At 41.6% G+C, this 25,614-nt stretch overlaps 1 protein-coding gene across 1 annotated transcript in view; it reads left to right on the forward strand.

Moving 5' to 3' along the window:
- The window catches only part of LOC120986502 (complement C3-like), a 75,649-nt gene that overhangs the window by 32,141 nt on the left and 17,894 nt on the right, over positions 1-25,614 (forward strand). Inside the window, exons 16-37 of the mRNA XM_040415124.1 lie at positions 2,473-2,538; positions 3,786-3,995; positions 4,989-5,130; positions 5,679-5,764; positions 6,721-6,860; positions 7,579-7,791; positions 11,481-11,547; positions 11,722-11,811; positions 12,064-12,267; positions 12,354-12,429; positions 12,694-12,853; positions 13,711-13,806; positions 14,098-14,248; positions 15,396-15,559; positions 15,655-15,813; positions 16,465-16,524; positions 21,029-21,119; positions 21,444-21,495; positions 21,596-21,683; positions 22,391-22,480; positions 22,788-22,893; positions 23,608-23,697. Of these exons, the coding sequence (XP_040271058.1) occupies positions 2,473-2,538; positions 3,786-3,995; positions 4,989-5,130; positions 5,679-5,764; positions 6,721-6,860; positions 7,579-7,791; positions 11,481-11,547; positions 11,722-11,811; positions 12,064-12,267; positions 12,354-12,429; positions 12,694-12,853; positions 13,711-13,806; positions 14,098-14,248; positions 15,396-15,559; positions 15,655-15,813; positions 16,465-16,524; positions 21,029-21,119; positions 21,444-21,495; positions 21,596-21,683; positions 22,391-22,480; positions 22,788-22,893; positions 23,608-23,697 (2,601 nt within the window). The remainder of the gene's footprint in view (positions 1-2,472; positions 2,539-3,785; positions 3,996-4,988; positions 5,131-5,678; positions 5,765-6,720; positions 6,861-7,578; positions 7,792-11,480; positions 11,548-11,721; positions 11,812-12,063; positions 12,268-12,353; positions 12,430-12,693; positions 12,854-13,710; positions 13,807-14,097; positions 14,249-15,395; positions 15,560-15,654; positions 15,814-16,464; positions 16,525-21,028; positions 21,120-21,443; positions 21,496-21,595; positions 21,684-22,390; positions 22,481-22,787; positions 22,894-23,607; positions 23,698-25,614) is intronic.

Raw genomic sequence — 25,614 nt, forward strand, 5'->3', positions numbered from 1 at the left:
CAGTGGGCATGTGTTGCTTTCAGGTCAGACAGTGGCCACAAACATCTCTTTCATATTTATCTTAGAACAAACGCTGACGCTCATGCAGCAGGAGACCACGGCGGAAGAAGAGCAGCTGACGCATCTTGCTATCCGCTCTATAGATGTTGGGGACACAAAAGGAATCTGTCATGGAGGAGGAGTATGACGAAGATGGGGATGAGGAAGATGATGATGAAAAGCTGCCACTGGAAGAGGAGGAGGTTGAGGAGCAAGAGGATGATCATGAGGATGACACTTTCCAAGACACCGTCTCAGTGGAGGGCGGAGCAGGAAAGAAGCGGCTCCTCTGGCACACTGGCCAGAATGGCGTTCTGTATGCTGGCTTGCTTACTCAGTGACAGACATATCATTGACATCAAGCAGTCTGATGATTACTGTATGGTCATGCTTTTAGACTTTCGCTACCAAGGTAAAATAGGGAAATGTTTTCCTCTGGTAGAAAGGGAGAACAAATTACGTTATTACCAGGAAACACTGTGTATGCAGCTTATGGCAAGCAGAAGCCTTCCACCAGGGTGTCTGAAAAGGAGGCCCCTCTCCGCCCCCCGCAGAGTTGTTCCCCTCTTGCCACCCCAAGAAGCAGAAGCCACAGCATCAGCAGCCATTTCAGTCTCCTCAATATCATGGAGGATTTTTTTTCATGTTCCACACCAGACAGAGGCCAGTCAGCACACCAACAGCTTCCGCCTCAATGCCCAGGTTCACGCCTACCTAAACTATGGCCAGTCTCTGTCGCATACCCAGTTCCCTGACCTTATGGATTTCTGGGTAGGCAAACTGGAACAGTGACCTGAACTGGCACAGCACACTATTTTCTTTCTTGCCCAGCCTCCAGTGTCATCTTTTCAGCAAGGTGGGGGGGGGGGGGGGAAGGTGGTGACAACCAAATGGACCAAGTTGTCCTCCACCAGTGTCCAGTGGGAGGCTTTTCACACTCCTCTGGCTGACTCTGATGTATAGACCTCGCCCACCTCTAGTTGCTGGTGGTGCCCCATTTTGCCACTGTTGCTGTCTGCCTGCTACTATCACATTCTGTACGACTGCTGCTGCGGCCTGCATCATACCACTAATGCCTGAGGGTCAGTTTTCATGTACTCACTCCAGATTTTAAAATATTCTTGCGGTGGGTGGGTGTTGGGTTTGATTGGGGAGGGGGGTTACATTTCATGATGCGGCATATGTACGAGATTCCTGTATTAGTACAGAAATGTGATAATGTGATCAATAGACCTCTCTATCCTGCCGGTTACCCATCTTGCCACAGTTGCTGTCTGCCTGCCTGCCTACCTACCATCACGTTCTGTATGGCTGCTTCTGCAGCCTGCATCATGCCACTAATGCCACTTTTTTTTTTATCCCATAACACCGTGTTTATTTATACATCATCTGCCCCGATAAGGGATCATTTTTGGAAGCTTTGGAATATAAAAAACGCATGAGACATGTAACTGCTCGGTGGGTTTTCTAAACATGTTGTAAGTTAATGCCATAAAATGTGCCCACAGCTATGTATTTCAGTGTCACTCAGACATCATTTACTATTGCTGCCCCGTAGGCATAAAATATGGCCACTAGGCATAAAATATGTCAACACTTCCTTTTCTTTTTGAGCAGTCACATGGGCCATAGACACGGTGGAGAGGAGGGGACCTCAATGATTTCTGTGAGAGAGTTTTCTAGACATCCTTAGGATAGACCGTCGATGCCTGATCGGTGACCATACCTCTGCTGATCAGTTGTTTTGCAGTAGCTGTGGTGCTGGAAGTACACGGTTCTGTCCATTTCTGTAGTGGAAAAAGCTGGTTACCGCTGTAATTTAGATCATCATGGTGTGAGGCATCAGACCCTTTAGATCAGATATTGATGGCCTAGTCTGAAGATAGACCATCAATATTAAGGAACCGGAAAACCCCTATAAGCACCCGCACCACCTGCCATACTGTATGTACTGTATTCGGCAGGCAGTCATAAAGCAGTTTAAAGAACATACCTATATTGAGTTGTGCCTCAAGAGGATGGGGTATCACACAGCGATTTAGAAAACACCAAAGAAAGAATCCCTGTGTCATGCTCCTCCCCCTCAGCGCCTCCATTTTCACCCATCTCGACCTTAAACAGTCGAGTCCCAGGGCACAATGGCACCCTAAAAGGACAAGACGTGGCTGTATTCAGGCCAAACATCCCTCAGCCCTTTAAGTTGAATAAAAATCAGATTTTGGTTTTCAGATAAAGGAGTTTTCTGAGAGTGGATGGGGATAAAGCTTCCCATGTGGTCATCCCTCCATTCCAGTCTATGGGATTTACCGAATCAGTCTATTATCTTGCTCTTGTGGTCAGTAATGTCTCAGATGGGAAAACCAAGGTGCACATGTGATGTTGCTTAGATGGTGAGCATTTTTAAACTCTTTTTGATGAATTGTTTATCTGCAGACTTACATCAGGAAGAACATCGGAGAAGAAAGCGGTCAGCACTCTCTCAAAGGAAAGCCAAGAAAGGTATTTGACTAACATGTGGTGTTGCTTTCATCCATGGTTCACAAAGACTTTGAGTAACACCAGCGGCAGGCTAGTCATGGTGTATTGTTGGGGTGTAGTATCATAGGAGGGAAAGAGGGCAAACGGTGCACTATGAACATACAAAAATAATAATTAAGTGCTTAACACCACATCAAAGCTAGCCACCCAACACAGGAGGTTCTGGTAACAACATCCCCTTTTCATAATTTGGGGGGGGGGGGGGGGGGGGGGGTGTAGACCACATCCCTGTACAGCTTTTCACAATGCATTAAAATGGGTGGAAACTCAACCTGGAATGGGCCACCTTTCTCCAGGGGCTCCATAGCAGATGTGGCCTCACTTGAAGCTCCTGGGCTCCAATTCGAGAAGGCTCCCCACCTTCTATGTGGCATTTACAATATCAATGTGCAATTAGGAGGGTTCTTTCCCCCTCATTCTGCACCCCTGCTCAGGGCTGATTCACATTTCTCTGCTGGCTGAAGTAAAAATTTAAATGTCACCCCACTGAAATAAAAATTAAGGGTAGAAAAGCCAAGTAGCCAACCGTTTAATCAATCCATCACTACTTGTAAATCTAAACCAAAATTTAAGAAGGTCTCAAAAGATCAATGCATACGCACTCAATCCACCCACACACACCAGTCCTACTGCTAAAGACATATTTCCATGAATATTACATTCAATGCTGCAAAACCTACAAGAGAATCCAGCACCACATACCAATTAAATCCAGTGAGCCCTCTCTTCTCCATTTGCCCCAGACCTTTATGGCAACCTCTTTTAGCCCTGTCTTGTCTCTGCAGAGTTTGTCACATCTTAAGTTTCTTAGTTTTCCATCGTTGCCCCCTCTGAGTGCCCCAAAAATGTTATCCTGATGGTACTCCCAGTACTGTGCCCACTATGCTCCCCAATGTCGCTAAATACTATATTGCAGAAATAATAGTGCCATACAGATTGTCCCCTCATAGTAATAGTGCTCCCAAAGTCCCATCAATAGTAATATTGCTCTCCCAGAGTGCCCTCATTATTAACAGTGTCCCCCACTGTATTAATGCTCCCTGAGAGTACCCCCATTAGTAGTGGTGCCCTCCATGTTGTGCCCAATAATAATAATGCATCCCTACAGTACCCTCCGTAATAATAATGTATTCAGCCCCTACCCCTACTCTATGTACCCACCTGGTGACAAATCATCGTTAAAATGTCTTTCCCCTTTTTGTCATCAGCGCTTGAATATACAGATATGTACCTGAGGAAGTGCTGTCAAGATGGAATGATGGAAAACCCCATGGGCTACACATGCACTAAGCGTTATGAGTTTGTCTTAGAGGTTGGGGAATGTGCCAAGGTCTTCTTGGAATGCTGCAAGTTCATCTTTGAACGCCAAACGATCAGAAGAAAATTTCAAAGGCTGCCTATGAAAGACATGACGGTTTGTAAGTATTACAATCTAAATAATGATGTATTCCATAGTGCCGTGTACAGGAAACATGTATACAAGTGTCTTTAGACCATGTATGGATTACTGTGTACAATTTTAGGCACCCGTGTGTAGGAAGGTCTTTATACTTGTAAGAGCAGTCACGCTATGGTACTCTGCCACAGGATGTTGCCAACAATATATTTTTTTTACTGGGCTCTGGATGAAATTCTTGTAAGACATAATTGAGGCCAAAATTAAAGCATATGGGGAAAATGCCCCAGGACCACCACATCAAGCTGTCTACTCTTACGGGTCTTCTTCAATTTCTAGCATAGTAATGGTTGCTGTATTATATCAGCACAGGGTATTGTCTGGCACTATCATGTGGGCACTATGTTTGTTGCATTTCTTTGCCTTGAGGTGTCTCGATTCAATCCTTACATAACATTACTGAGTTTTTCTGGTAGTTGCTGGGTCTTTGATTCTGGGATTTATTCTAAGTATGATGTTACGTATTGGAAAGGACAATTTGCATCAACTTGTAGGGCTTTTTGTCTTCCTCTGAATGAAAACCGCAGTGAAGTAGGTTGCATGAACTCCATTATATTATATTGATCTTTCCCCGAGTACATGTCAACAAATGTCCCTATTTTATGACTCAAACAGTGATGGCTGGTTTCATATGTAGCGAGCTACAGTTTTTGGAAACCCATTGCATTGTCTCTCTTGTCGACGGTCTTCCTCGTGGGATAGTGTAATATTAGTTTTCAACTAAGGCATTTGTGAGCACACATGTGAGACAATAACAATACCATGAGGCTCCAAGGGCATGAGAAAAAAGGTGAACAAAGGACAAAAGAGGGGTACAGTCCATCTGGGAAATATTTTTTTTTATGGGTCAAGAGCTCAACCCAGGCTGCAACATTATTGTACCTTGTTCATCCTTTTCTGATGTTCTACTTTGATCTCTGAGATCTTGTTCTATTCCATCTTTGACCTCTTGTAGTTCGCCCTTCCAACACAGCTACGTCAGATGACGTAGAAGATGATTTATACGAAAAGATGGAAAATTTCAATTCACGCAGTATTTTTTATGAGAGCTGGCTGTGGAAAGTAGAGACTCTCCCCATGAAAGCAGATTCGAATGGGTAAGTGTACACTTTACTATTGTAGTATAATATGTACTTTGTGGCGCCAGCTTCGTTCAATATCATTCTAGGCCCTTCCATTCCCATGCTGACACTGACAAAGGTAAATGGTGCAGTGGTGCATGAGCCTCAACCACCCAGTTGCCAAAATGACTTTGAAGCTTTAGCTAACCTTCAACTTGCCATTGACACAGATGAGAAGACACTGGGGAGATGCCAGGACTTCTGGGCTTGGAGGGCTGATTGTAATGGTGGGAGACATTCCCTTTTTTTTAACTTAAATTGTAACTCAAGAGCCCACATACATCCGGAGTAAGCCCTAACTGATACCATAGAATGAAAGAGACAGATGCCCTTTAGGCACTAAGAACCTGGAGCAATAGACTTGAGAGTTATTGACCTATAGATATTAGATTACTGGCAGGTCTAACCACAATTAGTTGGATTTGCCAACCAATATCTCATGACTATGGTCAACTGAAGTCATTGTGATATGGTCCAGTCCTTCCTCTGAGCTCAATGAGTGTTCTCTGTTTTATCTCATACAGGCTTTCATCAAAGGTCTTTGATGCCAATTTACCAGAGTCAATCACCACCTGGCAATTTTTGGCCATCGGTATTTCTCCCAAATCAGGTAATGTCCTCCAGACAGTGGAGGCAGTGAAGCATCCTTTCCTTGCCCATAGCCTCTGGTGACCTTAATATCTACAGAACGTATGAAAACCTCTGCCTACAGTAAAAGTAGGCAAAAGAGTCTATAAAAAGTTGAAAGAATTGAACATTATTTACCTCACATTATCCTCCTAGTCAACCAATATTTGTAGGACTCTGTTGTCCCTCTGACCCTGAGATTTAGGGTATATTTCGTTATACTCATTAGGGATTGTCCCAGCATCTAACAGATGCCCACCTTATTTGATACCTTCCTCTATAAGCAGCTCCATTATTATACATCAGATGCTAGAGATGCTGAGATGGCTTTATATTAACATTGAGGTGTTGACATGGGTCCGATTTAGAGTACCCATTTTCCAGAGTGGATATAGAGCTTCTTTGCTCTGGAGGAACTTGCACATCCATGCATCATGCAAACAGGACACAGATTTTATTGGAAATCATGTAATTTTCTACCTCCCCTGTGGCAGCGCTGAACACCAGCTGCTGGATTCATCCACAGATTGCAGCTGATCACTGAGGGTTATCGAAGTGCCTACATAATTAGATGTGAGTTAGTAGAGATACCCTAAAGGAGTCAACATCATTAGAAGTTAATTAATAGAGGTAGCACTATAACGAGACCATGAAGTCTTCATGTTGGATAAGGTGTCAACATTATTGAATACACACCCAGAAGATGTGTCCACATCATTGTAAATCTACTCTAGAGGCACCAACACATTCTCATAAGTCCTCATTACCATGGAAGAGAAATTAATAGGCAGTATTAAACATGGACAGATATATGACTGTAGAATTCTGAATGGTGGTCTATGGAAACATGACTATATGTATCCAGATGGTTAAATAACTCCAACATATGACAAGTCCATACTTACATGGTTAGTTGATGAACTGTTTGTTGGCCCACAGGAATCTGTGTTGCGAAACCCTATGAAATGCTTGTCAGGAAAGACTTCTTCATCGATCTTCGGCTTCCATATTCAGTGGTCCGAAATGAGCAAGTGGAGATCCGAGCCATCCTGTACAGTTATGTGTCTGAAAAAATTGAGGTAATGTTCCATGGATTGGATGACACTAGACGTTAGGTCTGCCACCCATATGTGTCATTATCTGGGGAACCCCAGCTTTTCAGATGCAACGAGCTGGTTGGCTATTTCTTCAAGCACTGGCTTTCTTAAACAAGCCCCAACCTTATCCCGCATGTTTTTCTAATGTTTAGTAGGGCCTGCTTTTCACTATTGTTATTCTTGTAGCAATAATTTCTTGCCCCAGTTGGTATTAAGCCAGGGAACCCCTTCTCAAAAGGTCAACCAGAAATACGGCCTGAACCTTTCCATAGATTTGCTCAGTACATATTCAGGGGAAATACAAAAAAATCCTGTTAAAGCTCTTGATAATAATAAAATAATTCGACCTAGGGGCTGAATCCTGCAGCATACACAGAACACTTATGCTATACCACCATGTGTACATCAGTTCCAAAGCCATTCAACTCCCACCACTAAATGTGCCTCACCACCAAGGCACAGGGAAGTATTTGGTATGAACCTTCAGGGAGGTGTGAGTAGGAGGGCACAAGCAGATGTGGCAAGTTGTTTTCTATCTTACACCCCTTTAATATGCCAATATGCTTATAAGTACCAAAATATCTTACCAATTACCACATTACTTCTTTGAGTGAAGGGTACTATGAAGGATCAGGCCTACTCAAGAGATGAAAAACATTGCTGTCCTTCTTTAAATCATGTGAAATCATATTCTTCCTAGGCGCGAGTGGATCTGATGTACAATGAGAAGATGTGCAGCTCCGCAACGAAAGAAGCCAACTTCCGCCAAGTGGTCAAATTGGAGCCGATGGCCTCCATGGTTATCCCATTTGTTATTGTTCCTCTAGAGACTGGGAACATTCGGATTGAAGTAAAATCATCAGTCAAAGACCATTTTATGACCGATGGAGTGGTTAAACAACTAAAAGTTGTAGTAAGTTACAGAGACAAATGCTCTTTCTACCAACTTGGAAATGTTATATATATATAATGTCCCCTACAATAATATATACTACTACTAACTACTATAATACTGTCCGCATATACAAGAATATAAATACTATAATACTGCTCCTATGTACCAGAATATAACTACTATAATACTGCCTCCTATGTACAAGAATATAACTACTATAATACTGCTTCTATGTACAAGAATATAACTACTATAATACTGCTCCTATGTACAAGAATATAACTACTATAATACTGCTCCTTTGTACAAGAATATAACTACTATAATACTGCTCCTATGTACAAGAATATAACTACTATAATACTGCCTCCTATGTACAAGAATATAACTACTATAATACTGCTCCTATGTACAAGAATATGACTACTATAATACTGCCTCCTATGTACAAGAATATAACTACTATAATACTGCTCCTATGTACCAGAATATTCAGTCAGGCCCATAAATATTGGGACATCGGCACAATTCTAACATTTTTGGCTCTATACACCACCACAATGGATTTGAAATGAAATGAACAAGATGTGCTTTAACTGCAGACTGTCAGCATTTACATCCAAATCAGGTGAACGGTGCAGGAATTACAGCAGTTTCCATATGTGCCTCCCACTTGTTAAGAGACCAAAATTAATGGGACAGAATACTAATCATAAATCAAACTTTCACTTTTTAATACTTGGTTGCAAATCCTTTGCAGTCAATTACAGCCTGAAGTCTGGAACGCATAGACATCACCAGACGCTGGGTTTCATCCCTGGTGATGCTCTGCTAGGCCTCTACTGCAACTGTCTTCAGTTCCTGCTTGTTCTTGGGGCATTTTCCCTTCAGTTTTGTCTTCAGCAAGTAAAATGCATGCTCAATCGGATTCAGGTCCGGTGATTGACTTGGCCATTGCATAACATTCAACTTCTTTCCCTTATAAAACTCTTTGGTTGCTTTTGCAGTATGCTTTGGGTCATTGTCCATCTGCACTGTGAAGCACCGTCTAATAGGTTCTGAAGCATTTGGCTGAATATGAGCAGATAATATTGACCGAAACACTTCAGAATTCATCCTGCTGCTTTTGTCAGCAGTCACATCATCAATAAATACAAGAGAACCAGTTCCATTGGCAGCCATACATGCCCACGCCATGACACTACCACCACCATGCTTTACTAATGAGGTGGTATGCTTAGGATCATAAGCAGTTCCTTTCCTTCTCCACACTCTTCTCTTCCCATTACTCTGGCACAAGTTGATCTTGGTCTCATCTGTCCATAGGATGTTGTTCCAGAACTGTGAAGGCTTTTTTAGATGTTGTTTGGCAAACTCTAATCTGACCTTCCTGTTTTTGAGGCTCACCAATGGTTTACATCTTGTGGTGAACCCTCTGTATTCACTCTGGTGAAGTCTTCTCTTTATTGTTGACTTTGACACACATACACCTACCTCCTGGAGAGTGTTCTTGATCTGGCCAACTGTTGTGAAGGGTGTTTTCTTCACCATGGAAAGAATTCTTCGGTCATCCACCACAGTTGTTTTCCATGGTCTTCCGGGTCTTTTGGTGTTGCTGAGCTCACCGATGCGTTCCTTCTTTTTAAGAATGTTCCAAACAGTTGTTTTGGCCGCGCCTAATGTTTTTGCTATCTCTCTGATGGGTTTGTTGTGTTTTTTCAGCCTAATGATGGCTTGCTTCACTGATAGTGACAGCTCTTTGGATCTCATCTTGAGAGTTGACAGCAACAGATTCCAAATGCAAATAGCAGACTTGAAATGAACTCTGGACCTGTTATCTGCTCATTGTAATTGGGATAATGAGGGAATAACACACACCTGACCATGGAACAGCTGAGAAGCCAATTGTCCCATTACTTTTGGTCCATTAACAAGTGGGAGGCACATATGTAAACTGTTGTAATTCCTACACCGTTCACCTAATTTGGATCTAAATACCCTCAACTTAAAGCTGACAGTCTGCAGTTAAAGCACATCTTGTTCGTTTCATTTCCAATCCATTGTGGTGGTGTATAGAGCCAAAAATGTTAGAATTGTGTCGATGTCCCAATATTTATGGACCTGACTGTAACTACTATAATGCTGCTCCTATGTAAAAGAATATAACACTATAATACTGCCTCCTATGTAAAAGAATATAACTACTATAATACTGCCTCATATGTACAAGAATATAACTACAATAATCCTGCTCCTATGTACCAGAATATAACTACTATAATACTGCTCCTATGTAAAAGAATATAACTACTATAATACTGCCTCCTATGTACCAGAATATAACTACTATAATACTGCTCCTACGTACCAGAATATAACTACTATAATACTGCCTCCTATGTAGCAGAATATAACTACTATAATACTACTCCTATGTACAAGAATATAACTACTATAATACTGCTCCTATGTACTAGAATATAACTACTATAATACTGCCCCCTATGTACAAGAATATAACTACTATAATACTGCCCCCTATGTACAAGAATATAACTACTATAATACTGCCGCCTATTTACAAGAATATAACTACTATAATACTGCCTCCTATGTACAAGAATATATCTACTATAATACTCCCTCCTATGTACAAGAATATAACTACTATAATACTGCTCCTATGTACAAGAATATAACTACTATAATACTGTCTCCTATGTACAAGAATATAACTACTATAATACTGCCCCTATGTACAAGAATATAACTACTATAATACTGCTCCTATGTACCAGAATATAACTACTATAATACTGCTCCTATGTAAAAGAATATAACTACTATAATACTGCTCCTAAGTACCAGAATATAACTACTATAATACTGCTCCTATGTAAAAGAATATAACTACTATAATACTGCTCCTATGTACAAGAATATAACTACTATAATACTGCTCCTATGTACAAGAATATAACTACTATAATACTGCTTCTATGTACAAGAATATAACTACTATAATACTCCCTCCTATGTACAAGAATATAACTACTATAATACTGCCTCCTATGTACAAGAATATAACTACTATAATACTGCTCCTATGTACAAGAATATAACTACTATTTCAATAAAAAGAAATTTGACAAAGAATATAACTACTATAATACTGCCTCTTATGTACAAGAATATAACTACTATAATACAGCTCCTATGTACAAGAATATAACTACTATAATACTGCCTCCTATGTAGCAGAATATAACTACTATAATACTACTCCTATGTACAAGAATATAACTACTATAATACTGCTCCTATGTACCAGAATATAACTACTATAATACTGCCCCCTATGTACAAGAATATAACTACTATAATACTGCTTCTATGTACAAGAATATAACTACTATAATACTGCCGCCTATTTACAAGAATATAACTACTATAATACTGCCTCCTATGTACAAGACTGTAACTACTATAATACTCCCTCCTCTGTACAAGAATATAACTACTATAATACTTCTCCTATGTACAAGAATATAACTACTATAATACTGCCTCCTATGTACAAGAATATAACTACTATAATACTGCCTCCTATGTACAAATATATATAATTATAATATTATCCCCTACATGCAAAAATGTAATGACTATAACATTGATCATTTCATTAATATTAATTTATTTTTTCACAGCCAGAAGGAATGAGAATCCTTAAAAATATCAAGAGCGTCATCCTGGAGCCTCTACGTTCAGGGGATGGTAAGATCATCTGGCGATGCAGTCAGAGTACAACAGACTCTTTATCTCTAAAGCTGTACTTTGGTTGACTTCAGCTGTTTTCTAGTTGATGTCTCCTCTGTTACTTATCATTCATTTGTTGGGTATCTTAATGTCCATTGTCCTAATCATCCATTTTTCATGATAACCCTACAGTTCCTGGACTACAGGTATTAACTGTTGACACATTTCCACCAAATGATATTGTACCCAACACCGAGCCAGAGACCTATGTCAGTGTCAAAGGTAAGGATCATAATATTTAGGATAAAGGATAGAGGGAAGAGTTCTTTGGTATTCCAGACTCACCACTCGTGAAACAATCATGATGTTAAGGTTATGACTGGAACTTTCCATTCTGACTTTGGACTAGCAGTGTAATTGCTCTGTACTAGAGGTCTCAACAGTAGCGTGGGCTAAATATTAGGTTTGTGGCCCTTTCAGGTTATTGACTTAAGTCTGGCTCGAGATGAACCTTTAACAAAATTTTAACATCAGGTGGTCTTCTTGGAGAAACACTGGAGAACTCCATTGATGGTGCCAAGCTGAAGAACTTAATCACTGTGCCATCTGGTTGTGGAGAACAGAACATGATGAGCATGACGCCAACTGTGATTGCCACCCATTACCTGGACGTCACCAACCAATGGGTAAAAATTGGACTGGAGCGCCGAGATGAAGCAATTAAGAACATTAACCAAGGTGAGTGAAGACAGTACGGAAAAGGGTAAGAATGGCAATGACTGATGATAAATTATGTTTTTACCCAAAATATATTTGTTTTTCAGGATATATGCAGCAGCTGGTATATCGGAAAACTGACAACTCTTACTCTGCCTTTACGAACCGACCAGCAAGCACCTGGTGAGATAGACGTAGGCCACCACTTAAAAATGTTCTCCAACCGAATTCAACCTTGACTTGAGCGTCTGAGTAAGACCTTAATAATCCAAGACAGACTGGTTTCTATGGATGTAGCTCTTGGAAAGTGTCTTCCTAGCAACTAGTCTATCTGTAACGAGGTGGTCAACTCAATTCTAAAAATTGCCATGCTTAAAATTGCCATGCTTAAAATGTTCTCCAGTTAACCATTTATCTGTTTATCTCCACCATGCTTGTTCCTGGCAGGCTTACTGCATATGTGGTGAAGGTCTTCTCAATGGCTTACAAGTTGGTTCACATAGATATAGACATTCTATGTGGTTCCATCAAATGGCTCCTTAATGAGAAACAGCTACCAAATGGCGTATTCAAGGAAGATGCCCCTGTCATACATGGAGAGATGGTGGTACGTTGGGGATTAGTCCATGATTGTTATGTCCATCCCTAGTAAATAAGATATCCCCATACCATAGAAATTGACAAGGATTGACACCCAGCCTTTTCAGTTAGGAAAAGGGTTTACCTGATATCCTGACACCACAGGTCGCACATTGTGATACATCTATATGTCATGCAGTTTCTCTAGCAGAATAAATACTAGCAGAATAAATACAGTATTTCACTGCATTTTCCTACAACATTTGGTAAAATTAATTTCCATACACACAGAAAAATCTCAGCTGACTGTTTTCACCACTAGGTGGTGTCTGTATACCAGCCAATAAGAGGTGGACACAGCTGTTTATACCTCGCCTTCTAGTGGTGGCAACAGAAAGTGAGTCTCTGTTTGTCAAAATTGAAGTACTAGGTAACCGCAGCATATCGTGTCTACTGCAAGAGGAAAGAATATTGTAATGGTTGGTGCCTGTTAAAATAATGCATTCCTAAGTAAGGATACTTTCACATAAGCGTTTTCAATTTCGCTATTGAGACGCTGCATCGTTGCCGAGCAAGACGGATTCGTCCTGACACACAATGTAAGTCAATGGGGACGGATCTGGACACAATAGAAAACGGATCGTCCCCCATTGACTTTCAATGGTGTTCAAGACGGATCTGTCATGGCTATAGAAGACATAATACAACTGGATCCGTTCATGACGGATGCATGCGGTTGTATTATTGTAACGGAAGGGTTTTCGCAGATCCATGACGGATACGTAAAATACACTATTGTGAAAGTAGCCTAAGACCACACATATCACTCTACTGTGACAACTCGAATCTTGAAAAAATCTGTAAGGTCCTGTCCTTTCTCTGTAGGGTGGAACTGGAAACACTGAACCCGATGCCAGCCTGACAGCATTTGTCTTGATTGCCCTCGTGGAGGCAAAGAGTTTTTGTAAAGACAAAGTCCCGGTAAGTTATGTGTCCAAGTACCAAGGCATCTCATGCTGTTGACATACCTAGAAAACTAGGATAATATCTTTTTTTCTGTGAGAAGACCTTTTTTTGTTTTGGTTCCCTCAGGACAGCGCTACCTAGTCATAGGAACCACAGGCCTTAAGCATCACTATATGATACAATTAATGGTTGGCTAGAGTCTAAGCTATGATTTAAGTATCTGCTGTCACCCAGCCTCTTAGGAGTCTGGAATTATGCCATGTTTTGCCATTGGAGAAAGAACTAAATCATAAAGTCATCTTTCAGAACCTGCAGTCTGGCCTGGATAAGAGTGCTGCTTACTTGGAGGATCGGGTGAAGACATTGAAGAAAACGTATAGTATCTGCATCACATCCTACGCGCTGTCCTTGGTTGGCAGACTCCCCAATAATGATAAACTTATGAGAAGCTCAACCGGTTAGTATTGTGTTGGTTCAAAGCTATTTATGACATCATTTATCCTGGATGGTTCAGTCTTGTCTTTTTTCAAAACCTATTTAAGAAGATCACCTATGCCCTAGACTAGATTTTTATGTATATTAGACCTCTCATTGCGATTTGTTGTAGCCATCTCAAAGACATTACTCTGCCTATTACTTAATCTTTTTTAAAAGATTCCCTCTGTATACCATTTATTAGTCCAATTTGGGTAGTCGTATCAAAGAAGTCTCATTCTATATGTTTTCCTTCATAAAATATCAATTGGTGATAGAGTGCAGAGATGTAACTATAGAGGGTGCAGAGGTACCAGTCTCACCCAGACCCGGATGCTCAGGGGACGCAAAGGTCCCTCTGGTACATAAGAAGACATCCATATTATAAATGTCACATGGTAGATGGGGAAGCTGTGTTATAGATTTTGCATTGGGACTGCAAGAACTTCAAGTGATGCCACTGAAAAAGGAGATCATGGTGGATTTCTTGACAGCAAATAGGACATATGGCTGCAAAGCAACTCTCTATCACATAAAATAGACTGATAGAATGAGGTTCATGTCATCAAGTACTAACTGATTTTGAACAATAAAGGTCAATCAACCTTAATTGCTCCCTCAAAAATCACAGGAGCATCTTGAGGAGGAAGGTTGCATCTTCTTCCTGATCCCTCAAATATTTCAAGCCATCTGATGATGCCTAAGTGAAAATTTTGAGTACCGTTTGTTGTGAACCAGGGTAGACCCCACTTCCAATAATTTAAATGCTATGAAAGTGCTAGCCAGGACCAGATCAAAGTTGGAAAGTGTCCTCATCCCTCCTTTGAGATCCGGGGTCCCACTTAACTTTCTATGCATAGACCTCTCCACTTAAGTAATTGAGACAGCCACTGCCTTAGAGTTAGGTGAATGCATGGCCATCTCTTTTTAACTTGATAGGATTGTTGAAATGCCAACAGGACCCCAATTTGCGAGCAAAGTATAAGCTATCATACATATACTATATACTGGTGTTAGTGTTATGTGGATGATGTACCAAATGGAGGAACCTATTTCTCCATGTAGTTCACCATCAAACAGGGGGGATCAGTACACATATGACATCACTTTATGACTTCTCCTATACTTAGATGGAACCCACTGGGATGATTACTCCTCTGATCTCTACATGATTGAATCAACCTCCTACGCTCTGCTTGCTCTCCTCAAGATCAATGACTACACCTCGGCTGAGGCGGTGGCCCGATGGTTGACCGAGCAGAGATTCTATGGAGGAGGCTATGGCTCCACACAGGTAGACCGCCTCTAAACTATGGTTATTAAATTAAATTAAAAACCTGTATATGAACCTCACCCATCATCTTTATCTTTGTCTTGTCATTGTCCCAGGCCACCATCATGGTGTTCCAGGCTATGTCAGAGTACCAGACTCTTTCACCTGAAATCAATGAAGTTGACATGGATGTGACTCTGTCTCTTCCTGGGAGAGCAGCAGATCTTACCTGGAAGATCAACACACAGAATATTATGCTCCAGCGCAGTGAGAAGGTGACCTCAGTATACAGCTCTGTTGTCTTGGATAAAAATACTAAACCTTGATAAAAGGCGTCATATAAAAATGTCCTTAACGGGATATTTCCATGTTAAAGGGTGTTGAGATGAGACAGGCCTTCAATATTGGTTTCAAGGGGATACAAATCTTGCATCCATCTCATTGCAGAGAGCACTGCGGCTCAGTCGATTGTTTACACAGGCAGTTGTGGCTTTGCCTGGTATTGCAGCTCAGTGCCCATCGATCAAATGCCAATTACCAATCCTAAGGACAATTATCAATAATATGTCCAACCGAAAGATATGCCATCATGTCATTAATGGTGGGGCTCAAACCCTTTGGGACCCTCTTCAACAGTTTCTTTGCATGCCGTAGGCCACAACCACCATGGCACGAACATCTGCAGTACAACTCTGTTCAAGTGTCCTGCAAACTTAACTAACATCTCTGGAGACACTTTCTTAGAAAGTCATGCCAATGGATGGTAGTGCAATAGTCTGTGGCATTTTCAGCCAGTGCCTGTTAACTACAATCTTGGGGTGGGTCAGATAAGAAGTAGCTTGGTGCCGCCCAGTGTGGATGGGCTCTGGTGACCAATGTGTTGTCTGTGAGTCAGGCAATTATACATCTTTTTATCTCACATTCAGACCAGAATGAAAGACAAGATTAAAGTCACTGCCAAAGGAAGGGGAACGGGCACCTTAACGGTAAGTAACCATATGGCGGATTTACCTTGTAATCAATGCAATATTACAAGGTATTAAACTTGCGTGAACATAATAGCAGTAATTATAATGATGATGGGGGTGATGATACTAATAATACTTGTAATAAAACATGTCATTGTTTATATCCAGGGATATCATAAAGGCGGTTCCCCTTCTGGGTGCTCCTCTATATGCCAGAAAGGAGAGCTGCTCTGTAAAACCAGTTCCTGCTCTAGTGGACTAAGTGCATCCGTAAATTACATAAACCACCTATCTTTGGAATGTAATGCTCCATTTCCCCTGCAGAGATCGCTGCAGGTGAAATGAGTGCCTAGATGCAGATTAACAGCTGATTGCCCGGCTAAGACTATTAACTACAACGTTCCTTTCAAGACAACCAATTTTATACCGAATTATGGCTTCAAATGCTTCCAAGAACTGGGGATCAGTCTTTCCATAGTTATGGAGGAACGTTGGACTATTCTTCTTTCCGGAATTGCTTTAATTGAGCACCAATGGAAGCTTTTGACCACGAACTGATCAATAAGATCCTGCCACAATAGGGTTCAAGTCAAGAGTCAAAACTCCACTTTTTTTCTCCTGAGTAACAGGACTTAGGCTTTGTTGTGGAGCTAGGTAACGACCCAAAGCTCAAGCACCAGATTGTGGACGGATGACTGGACATCTGCTTTAGGCCACTTGCACACGACCATATGCCCCCTGAGACATACGGTCCATGAGCGGGCCATATGTCCCGGAGCGGCATTGGTCGTGCGCACAGGAGTACACAGCATCATAGATTACAATGATGCTGTGCACGTCGGGCCGCTCATGGGACTATTGTCCTGCACTGATAAGATCGTATGAGTGCGGGACAACAGCCCCGCGGGCGGCCCGACGTGCACAGCATCATTGTAATCTATGATGCTGTGTACTCCTGTGCGCATGATCAATGGTTCTCTGGGACATATGGCCCGCTCACGGACCGTATGTCTCGGAGGGCATACGGTCGTGGGCAAAAGGCCTTAGGATTTTCCTGTGGACAGGAAAATGCATGGTCCTGTTAATTGCAAAAAGGTCTCACCCCATATACGCTCACACTGAAAACACCATGAATAACAACTTTATCAAGGAATACTTTCGCAAGATGTAGTAGGACCCATGTCTTAGTAACATAGTAACATAGTACATAAGGCCGAAAAAAGCCCTCTGTCCATCCAGTTCGGCCTGTCATCCTGCAAGTTGATCCAGAGGAAGGCAAAAAAAACTGTGAGGTAGAAGCCAATTTTCCCCACTTTAGGGGAAACAAATTCCTTCCCGACTCCAATCAGGCAATCAGAATAACTCCCTGGATCAACGACCCCTCTCTAGTAGCTATAGCCTGTAATATTATTACGCTCCAGAAATACATCCAGGCCCCTCCTGAATTCCTTTATTGTACTCACCATCACCACCTCCTCAGGCAGAGAGTTCCATAGTCTCACTGCTCTTACCGTAAAGAATCCTTTTCCATGTTTGTGTACAAACCTTCTTTCCTCCAGACGCAGAGGATGTCCCCTCGTCACAGTCACAGTCCTGGGAATAAATAGATGATGGGAGAGATCTCTGTACTGACCCCTGATATATTTATACATAGTAATTAGATCTCCCCTCAGTCGTCTTTTTTCTAAAGTGAATAACCCTAATTTTGATAATCTCTCAGGGTACTGTAGTTGCCCCATTCCAGTTATTACTTTAGTTGCCCTCCTCTGGACCCTCTCCAGCTCTGCTATGTCTGCCTTGTTCACAGGAGCCCAGAACTGTACACAGTCCTCCATGTGTGGTCTGACTAATGATTTGTAAAGTGGTAGGACTATGTTCTCATCACGGGCATCTATGCCCCTTTTGATGCAACCCATTATCTTATTGGCCTTGGCAGCAGCTGCCTGACACTGGTTTTTACAGCTTAGTTTGCTGTTCACTAAAATTTCTAGATCCTTTTCCATGTCAGTGTTACCGAGTGTTTTACCATTTAGTATGTACGGGTGACTTGCATTATTCCTTCCCATGTGCATAATTTTACATTTGTCAGTGTTAAACCTCATCTGCCACTTATCTGCCCAAGCCTCCAATCTATCCATCTCTTCAAAAAAAATATCAACTTTCGAATTATAAAGCCACAGAACATTCCCCTAAGCAGGTTTGGGGGGGCTTTTCACAAATTTGAGACATGTCTTTAGCTCAGGGCTGGACAACTAGCGGCTCTCCAGCTGTTGTAAAACTACAATTCCCACCATGCCCTGCTGTAGGCTGATAGCTGTAAGCAGTCTGGGCATGCTGGGAGTCATAGTTTTGAAACAGCTGGAGAGCCGCAGGTTGGCCATCCCTGCTTTAGCTCCTCTGTGTTAGCATTGTTTTTAGCCATGCAATTCAACAATTCAACAATGGTGATCAGTCTGTTCCTAAAGATAGCTGACCAAGTTCTTCCCATTTTAAGATATTCCTTTGGGTTCTTCTTTGTTTTCTACAAAACAATCCTGAAGGAGATGATCCATAATCTGAAGAACATTATGGTTTTGGAATGATTTGTACCTGACAAACAATATAAAATATCTGACCAATGAATGGTCCAACGAGCAGTCCTGTGAACGTTCCTTCTTAATTGTTGACCCATGTAAAATAGCCTATCTCCTTGTCACTGGTGTCTTATGTCTGAGTGAAACAAACAGAACAACAAAGGAGGAGGTTTGGAAGACCTTTTGACAAGGAATATCCCACTCAAGAGGCGCCAATGGTGATAGGACTATTAATAGATTATCAACATATAGCAGCAAGCTAAACGCTTCGATAGTCAGGAGAAAAAGTGCATATAAAATTTTTGGTCTATATAGGTCGATATAGACACTATAGACACTACACTGCGTGCAGAATTATTAGGCAAATTAGTATTTTGACCACATCATCCTCTTTATGCATGTTGTCTTACTCCAAGCTGTATAGGCTCGAAAGCCTACTACCAATTAAGCATATTAGGTGATGTGCATCTCTGTAATGAGAAGGGGTGTGGTCTAATGACATTAACACCCTATATCAGGTGTGCATAATTATTAGGCAACTTCCTTTCCTTTGGCAAAATGGGTCAAAAGAAGGACTTGACAGGCTCAGAAAAGTCAAAAATAGTGAGATATCTTGCAGAGGGATGCAGCACTCTTAAAATTGCAAAGCTTCTGAAGCGTGATCATTGAACAATCAAGCGTTTCATTCAAAATAGTCAACAGGGTCGCAAGAAGCGTGTGGAAAAACCAAGGCGCAAAATAACTGCCCATGAACTGAGAAAAGTCAAGCGTGCAGCTGCCAAGATGCCACTTGCCACCAGTTTGGCAACATCACTGGAGTGCCCAAAAGCACAAGGTGTGCAATACTCAGAGACATGGCCAAGGTAAGAAAGGCTGAAAGACGACCACCACTGAACAAGACACACAAGCTGAAACGTCAAGACTGGGCCAAGAAATATCTCAAGACTGATTTTTCCAAGGTTTTATGGACTGATGAAATGAGAGTGAGTCTTGATGGGCCAGATGGATGGGCCCGCGGCTGGATTGGTAAAGGGCAGAGAGCTCCAGTCCGACTCAGACGCCAGCAAGGTGGAGGTGGAGTACTGGTTTGGGCTGGTATCATCAAAGATGAGCTTGTGGGGCCTTTTCGGGTTGAGGATGGAGTCAAGCTCAACTCCCAGTCCTACTGCCAGTTTCTGGAAGACACCTTCTTCAAGCTGTGGTACAGGAAGAAGTCTGCATCCTTCAAGAAAAACATGATTTTCATGCAGGACAATGCTCCATCACACGCGTCCAAGTACTCCACAGCGTGGCTGGCAAGAAAGGGTATAAAAGAAGAAAATCTAATGACATGGCCTCCTTGTTCACCTGATCTGAACCCCATTGAGAACCTGTGGTCCATCATCAAATGTGAGATTTACAAGGAGGGAAAACAGTACACCTCTCTGAACAGTGTCTGGGAGGCTGTGGTTGCTGCTGCACGCAATGTTGATGGTGAACAGATCAAAACACTGACAGAATCCATGGATGGCTGGCTTTTGAGTGTCCTTGCAAAGAAAGGTGGCTATATTGGTCACTGATTTGTTTTTGTTTTGTTTTTGAATGTCAGAAATGTATATTTGTGAATGTTGAGATGTTATATTGGTTTCACTGGTAAAAATAAATAATTGAAATGGGTATATATTTGTTTTTTGTTAAGTTGCCTAATAATTATGCACAGTAATAGTCACCTGCCCACACAGATATCCCCCTAAAATAGCTAAAACTAAAAACAAACTAAAAACTACTTCCAAAAATATTCAGCTTTGATATTAATGAGTTTTTTGGGTTCATTGAGAACATGGTTGTTGTTCAATAATAAAATTAATCCTCAAAAATACAACTTGCCTAATAATTCTGCACTCCCTGTATAGACCAAAAGTTTATATACACTTTTTCTCCTGTCTTATGTCTGACCCATCTCATTCCAGGTGATGTCCATCTACTATGCACCATTAGCTGAAGGAACCGCCCCCTGCAAGAAATTTGATTTCTCTGTCAAGCTAGAGGATGCACTAAATGGTGAACATTTATTTAATAAAATGCAGGGTCTTAGAGTTTCTAGAAAGAAAAAAATTGCTCTTTGGCCAGTGATGAGCAGATACGTAGCTATGGAGCGTGTAAAGGTGGCAGTGGCACTCAGCTCTGGTGTCTGAGGGGAAACCATTGCACTTCTAAATGTAAATATCCCTTCAAGCAGAAATACATTTTCACAATGACCTCCCTTGGGTCTGAAATCTCCTCCTTCTCCTGTCATTGATATCAAACTTTCCAAAAAGTAGACCTTGCTCAGTCCAAAAATGTAGGGATTTAAATAGTTTTTCATTTTTCTTGCATGTTTTTCAGACGTGATGCCCATTGGAGCCAAAAAATCCATGTTCATAACCATCTGTATGAAGTAAGGACACTGGGATTTTCTTTTGGGGGGGGGGGGATTTGATTTCTGTCACTCTTGTGGTGTCAAGTGTGTGATCATCATGATGGTGTTTCTATTGCAGATACCTAGGAGACAGTGACTCTACAATGACCCTTGTGGATTTGACTCTTCTCACAGGCTTCACACCTGACAAGGAAGATCTCAATAGGGTTGGTTGTGATCTTTGCTGAAGACAGATTCAATGAGTCTAAATTCAAAGCTTTTAGGGAGCCACCTAAAATAGTAAAGGGGATCCTCAGTTCATGAGCCTCTCAAGTGAATGTTGCCATAGGGGACAGTTCGACTTCACTAATGCAGCAAGCAATGTCCTTTTACAATGCCTTTCTTTCTTAAAGAAAACTGATAGTGGAGGTGGTTCCCAACAGAGGGATTACGCCATGATTGGGATAGGGATTGTCCAAGTTGGGCCAATGTTACATGAGGTATCAAGGATATATCACAATATTCATATAAACTCCTGGGGAGGGAAACTCGAAGGGGAAGATGAATGGATGTATGGAGAGATATAGGTTTCCTTCGCTGTTACTGCTCTATATTACACTATGGATTTCCTGTCAATTTAGCTAGGACTTATTGAAGTATTTGAGATACCTGAAGGGCAGTTCCCATTTAGGGCAAACAAAAGGAAATTCCCAGTTAAGGTAGAGAATGTGAATATCCTTTCCTTCAATAGATGTTTCCATGGAAAAAAAAATGCATTCCATTCACAGAAATGTATCTACCTGTCTAAGACAATCCTAATTTATGAGGTTTAACATAGCCCTCTGGGTCCAGAGGGAGTTGCTAGAATGTGCTGCGATTATTAAACAATAGATATGGTAATATATTCTGATTCTGTTTCAAAACTTTGTTCTAGCTGACAAATAATGTGGACAAATATATTTCTAAATATGAGATGGATACAGAACGTTCCGAACGGGGGTCCTTGATTTTATATCTGGACAAGGTAAGAGATCACTCAAGAATAGCCAGCCCAGTCTAAATCATTCATGTGAACTTGTTCTTGATTATTTATCTTCTCTTCTCATGATCCCTGTCAGTTTTTTTTTTTCTTTTAGTGATCCTTGTCACTTTTTTCTTGTCTTCTGACTTTGTTCTAACTATGGTGAACCATTGTATGCCTACAATTCTACTGCTGCATTCATTCTCCAACTTGTGTCTCGTGACATATGTCATCATTTTTTTGTTGTAAACGTCTCTATTGTCCATTTTTTTTGGCATATTATAATGTCCTTCTGATTTAATCCCTATAGGTGTCAAACCGCGAGACTGAATGTCTAAAGTTTAAGATCCATCAGAATTTCGAAGTTGGAATCTTACAACCAGCAACGGTCACCATCTATGAATATTATGCTTTAGGTAACTGTTTCAAAGTGGCTGTGGATCTGCTGTGTCTCTTGAACAGATGTGGCTTGGGGCTACTCCTATGAACGTTATCTAAGTGGCTTCTCTGGTCTTCACCCTTTTAACCCCTGTACATGGATCTGGACTTCGCTGCAGAGGAACCTCCAGGCAGCTACCTCTCGGAGCACCAAGGAAGCAAAACTGTAGTGAGGGACAGGCCAAGGCCAGGGCTGTCAGAATTTGTGCAATCCCACAAAAAAGTCCAAAGTCAGGGCAGACAGCTCAGGGTCAAATCCAGGACACAGGCAGAAGTCAGTACACAGGTAGACAAACATATAACAACACACTTTTTCAGGACATTAGCTGACTAGAACCTATTGCTCAGGCACCTTCCCATAAAGGAAGGAGTCTTAAGTACTCCAGGGTAGTGAGCCATTGGCTGGGGAAGAATAGGGTGAGAGCCCTGGCCCATAAGAGCCGGAGGGAGTGCCACCCTACAGGCAGAGAGGCCAAGCAGGCAAATAGCAGGCCTGTGGCCTGCGGGATGGGATAGGGTTACTCTATCAGCCGGGTGGCTGGAAAGAGGAGAGAGAGTCTGGTGGATCCAAGCAGCTGGAACCAGGAGTGCAGCTGAGCAAAGGATAGCAGCCACAGGACACTGCTGTAACAGTAATTTCATATTGAGACCTCCATCTGACCATGAGTCACATATTCCTTCTAACCCTCTAGAAAACCGGTGTACCAAGTTTTATCATCCGACTGAGGAAGGGGGAGAGCTGAAAAAGATCTGCAAGGACGCTGAATGTCACTGTATTTCAGGTAATAGATATGATATTGTGGCTACATGGATTAATATTACAAATTTAGGGTAATGTCTGAGGAGTAGCTAGGCGCCAAAATGGGCAACAAGTCTACCTAATGATAATGTAGTCATTATAAACCTATTGTTTTCTTATGCAGCAGAGAGACTTTTGGGCCTCCTCTGTTACCAAGGTCCCAGTGCAGCCTATTCCTGTACACCTTCAGCTATGCCTCAAAAAGTGGCCATACACATTGGTCTAAAATTGATCAAAACAGTCAATTTCAACCAAAATGTATTTTCATTGTTTGAAATTAAACAACGAGCAATCGTTTTAGCCAACTAATGACAGACCAGTAAAAAAAGTCAGCCATGTTTAGTATTTTTGTCCAATAGCCAGACAAAAGATCTTTCATTAAAAGATAACAACTGAGGACAACCTCACATTTTCATCACAGTGGTCACTGCAATGTAGCATTACATGATGGCCTGGTATTTCATTGACTTTTTCATGGTGGTGCCATAACATTGACATTCAACTTGTCGGTTCCAGAATTTCTATCTGTAAGGTTGTATGTACAAGATCATGGGTTCCTTTATGTGAATGGCCTTATTATTTGTGTTCTATGATCTTGCTGACTTTAGAATACAAGTTATACCATTCGTGGCACCACGGCTTCTGAACTAGACCAATTTTTCCTAGTCTTGTAGACCAATGAGTCATGAGTCTCCGTCGATCAGGTTGATTCATCTTTCGATGATTGTTCAGTAGATACCTATTCCTTCCAAATCCCTCATATCCAGTACATGCAGATTTGGCTATTTCCAGCACTCTTAAAGAGAATGAATGGAGTAGCAGGGTACATGTGACCCCCACCAATCAAATACTCATCCCCTGTCCTGTGGATAGTTTTTATCTTGGGACAACTCCTTATAGCCACATATTTCACCAAACCTCAACTCTCCGGGCACTGATGTCCTGAAGAAGTCCCGTATAGAGATGGCCTTTAGGTTCGCCTGGTGGTCGGTTCGCGACGAACTTTGCGCGTTTCGATTCACCGAACATGCGAACATATGGCGATATTCGCACCCGCCATATTCTTTTAGATTGTGAATAGCTTTGACCCATGACACATCCATCAGGTGGTACAGGACAGCCAATTGAGATGTTTCAGCACATGGACATACCCCCTACCTTATAAATAAACCCGATCTGGCCGCCATTTTACATTCAGTCTTTTGCCAGTGTAGGGAGAGGTTGCTGTGTGGAGCAGGGACAGACTGTTAGGGACACCAACCGCTAGCTAATAGGGCCACAAAAGTCCTTTTAAGGACTGGTATAGGTGTGCTATCGATAGGTGTGACATACTGAGGGGTGGGATATACTTATAATATACTCTCTAACATAGAAAGTATATTATGGTGCATTTGTATAGTGCAGCAGTTGTGTGCGGTTCTGCTGCGATACTGCAGGTATATAGAGGGACAAGCGTTATTGGAACAAATAATTTCTACTGGTGTGATATACCTGTTGCCCCTCCAAAAAAACTGATTGAGGAAGGGGTGTTATTTACCAATTATATACTTTCTATATATTGCATTTAGGTAGTGCAGCATTTGTCTGCGTTTTTGCTGCGTTTTACCACATCTACACAGAATGACAAACACTATTTGAAGAAATAATTTCTACTGGTGTGATTTACCAGCTGCCCCCCCCCCCCCCAAAAAAAAAAATGATTGAAGCAGGGGTGCTATATACCATTTGTCTGCAGTTTTGCTGCCTTACCTCAGCTACACAGAGTGACAAATATTTCTCCCAGAAGGGCATCCCGGACCTATATGGCCACGTTCAGCGGCAAGTGAATGTATCTCGGGCACACAGTGTCGGTGCCAAGATACATCTGACCACAGACACATGGTCTAGCAAACACGGGCAG

The sequence above is a fragment of the Bufo bufo genome, chromosome 1, assembly GCF_905171765.1.
Source record: "Bufo bufo chromosome 1, aBufBuf1.1, whole genome shotgun sequence".
Classification (NCBI taxonomy): domain Eukaryota; kingdom Metazoa; phylum Chordata; class Amphibia; order Anura; family Bufonidae; genus Bufo; species Bufo bufo.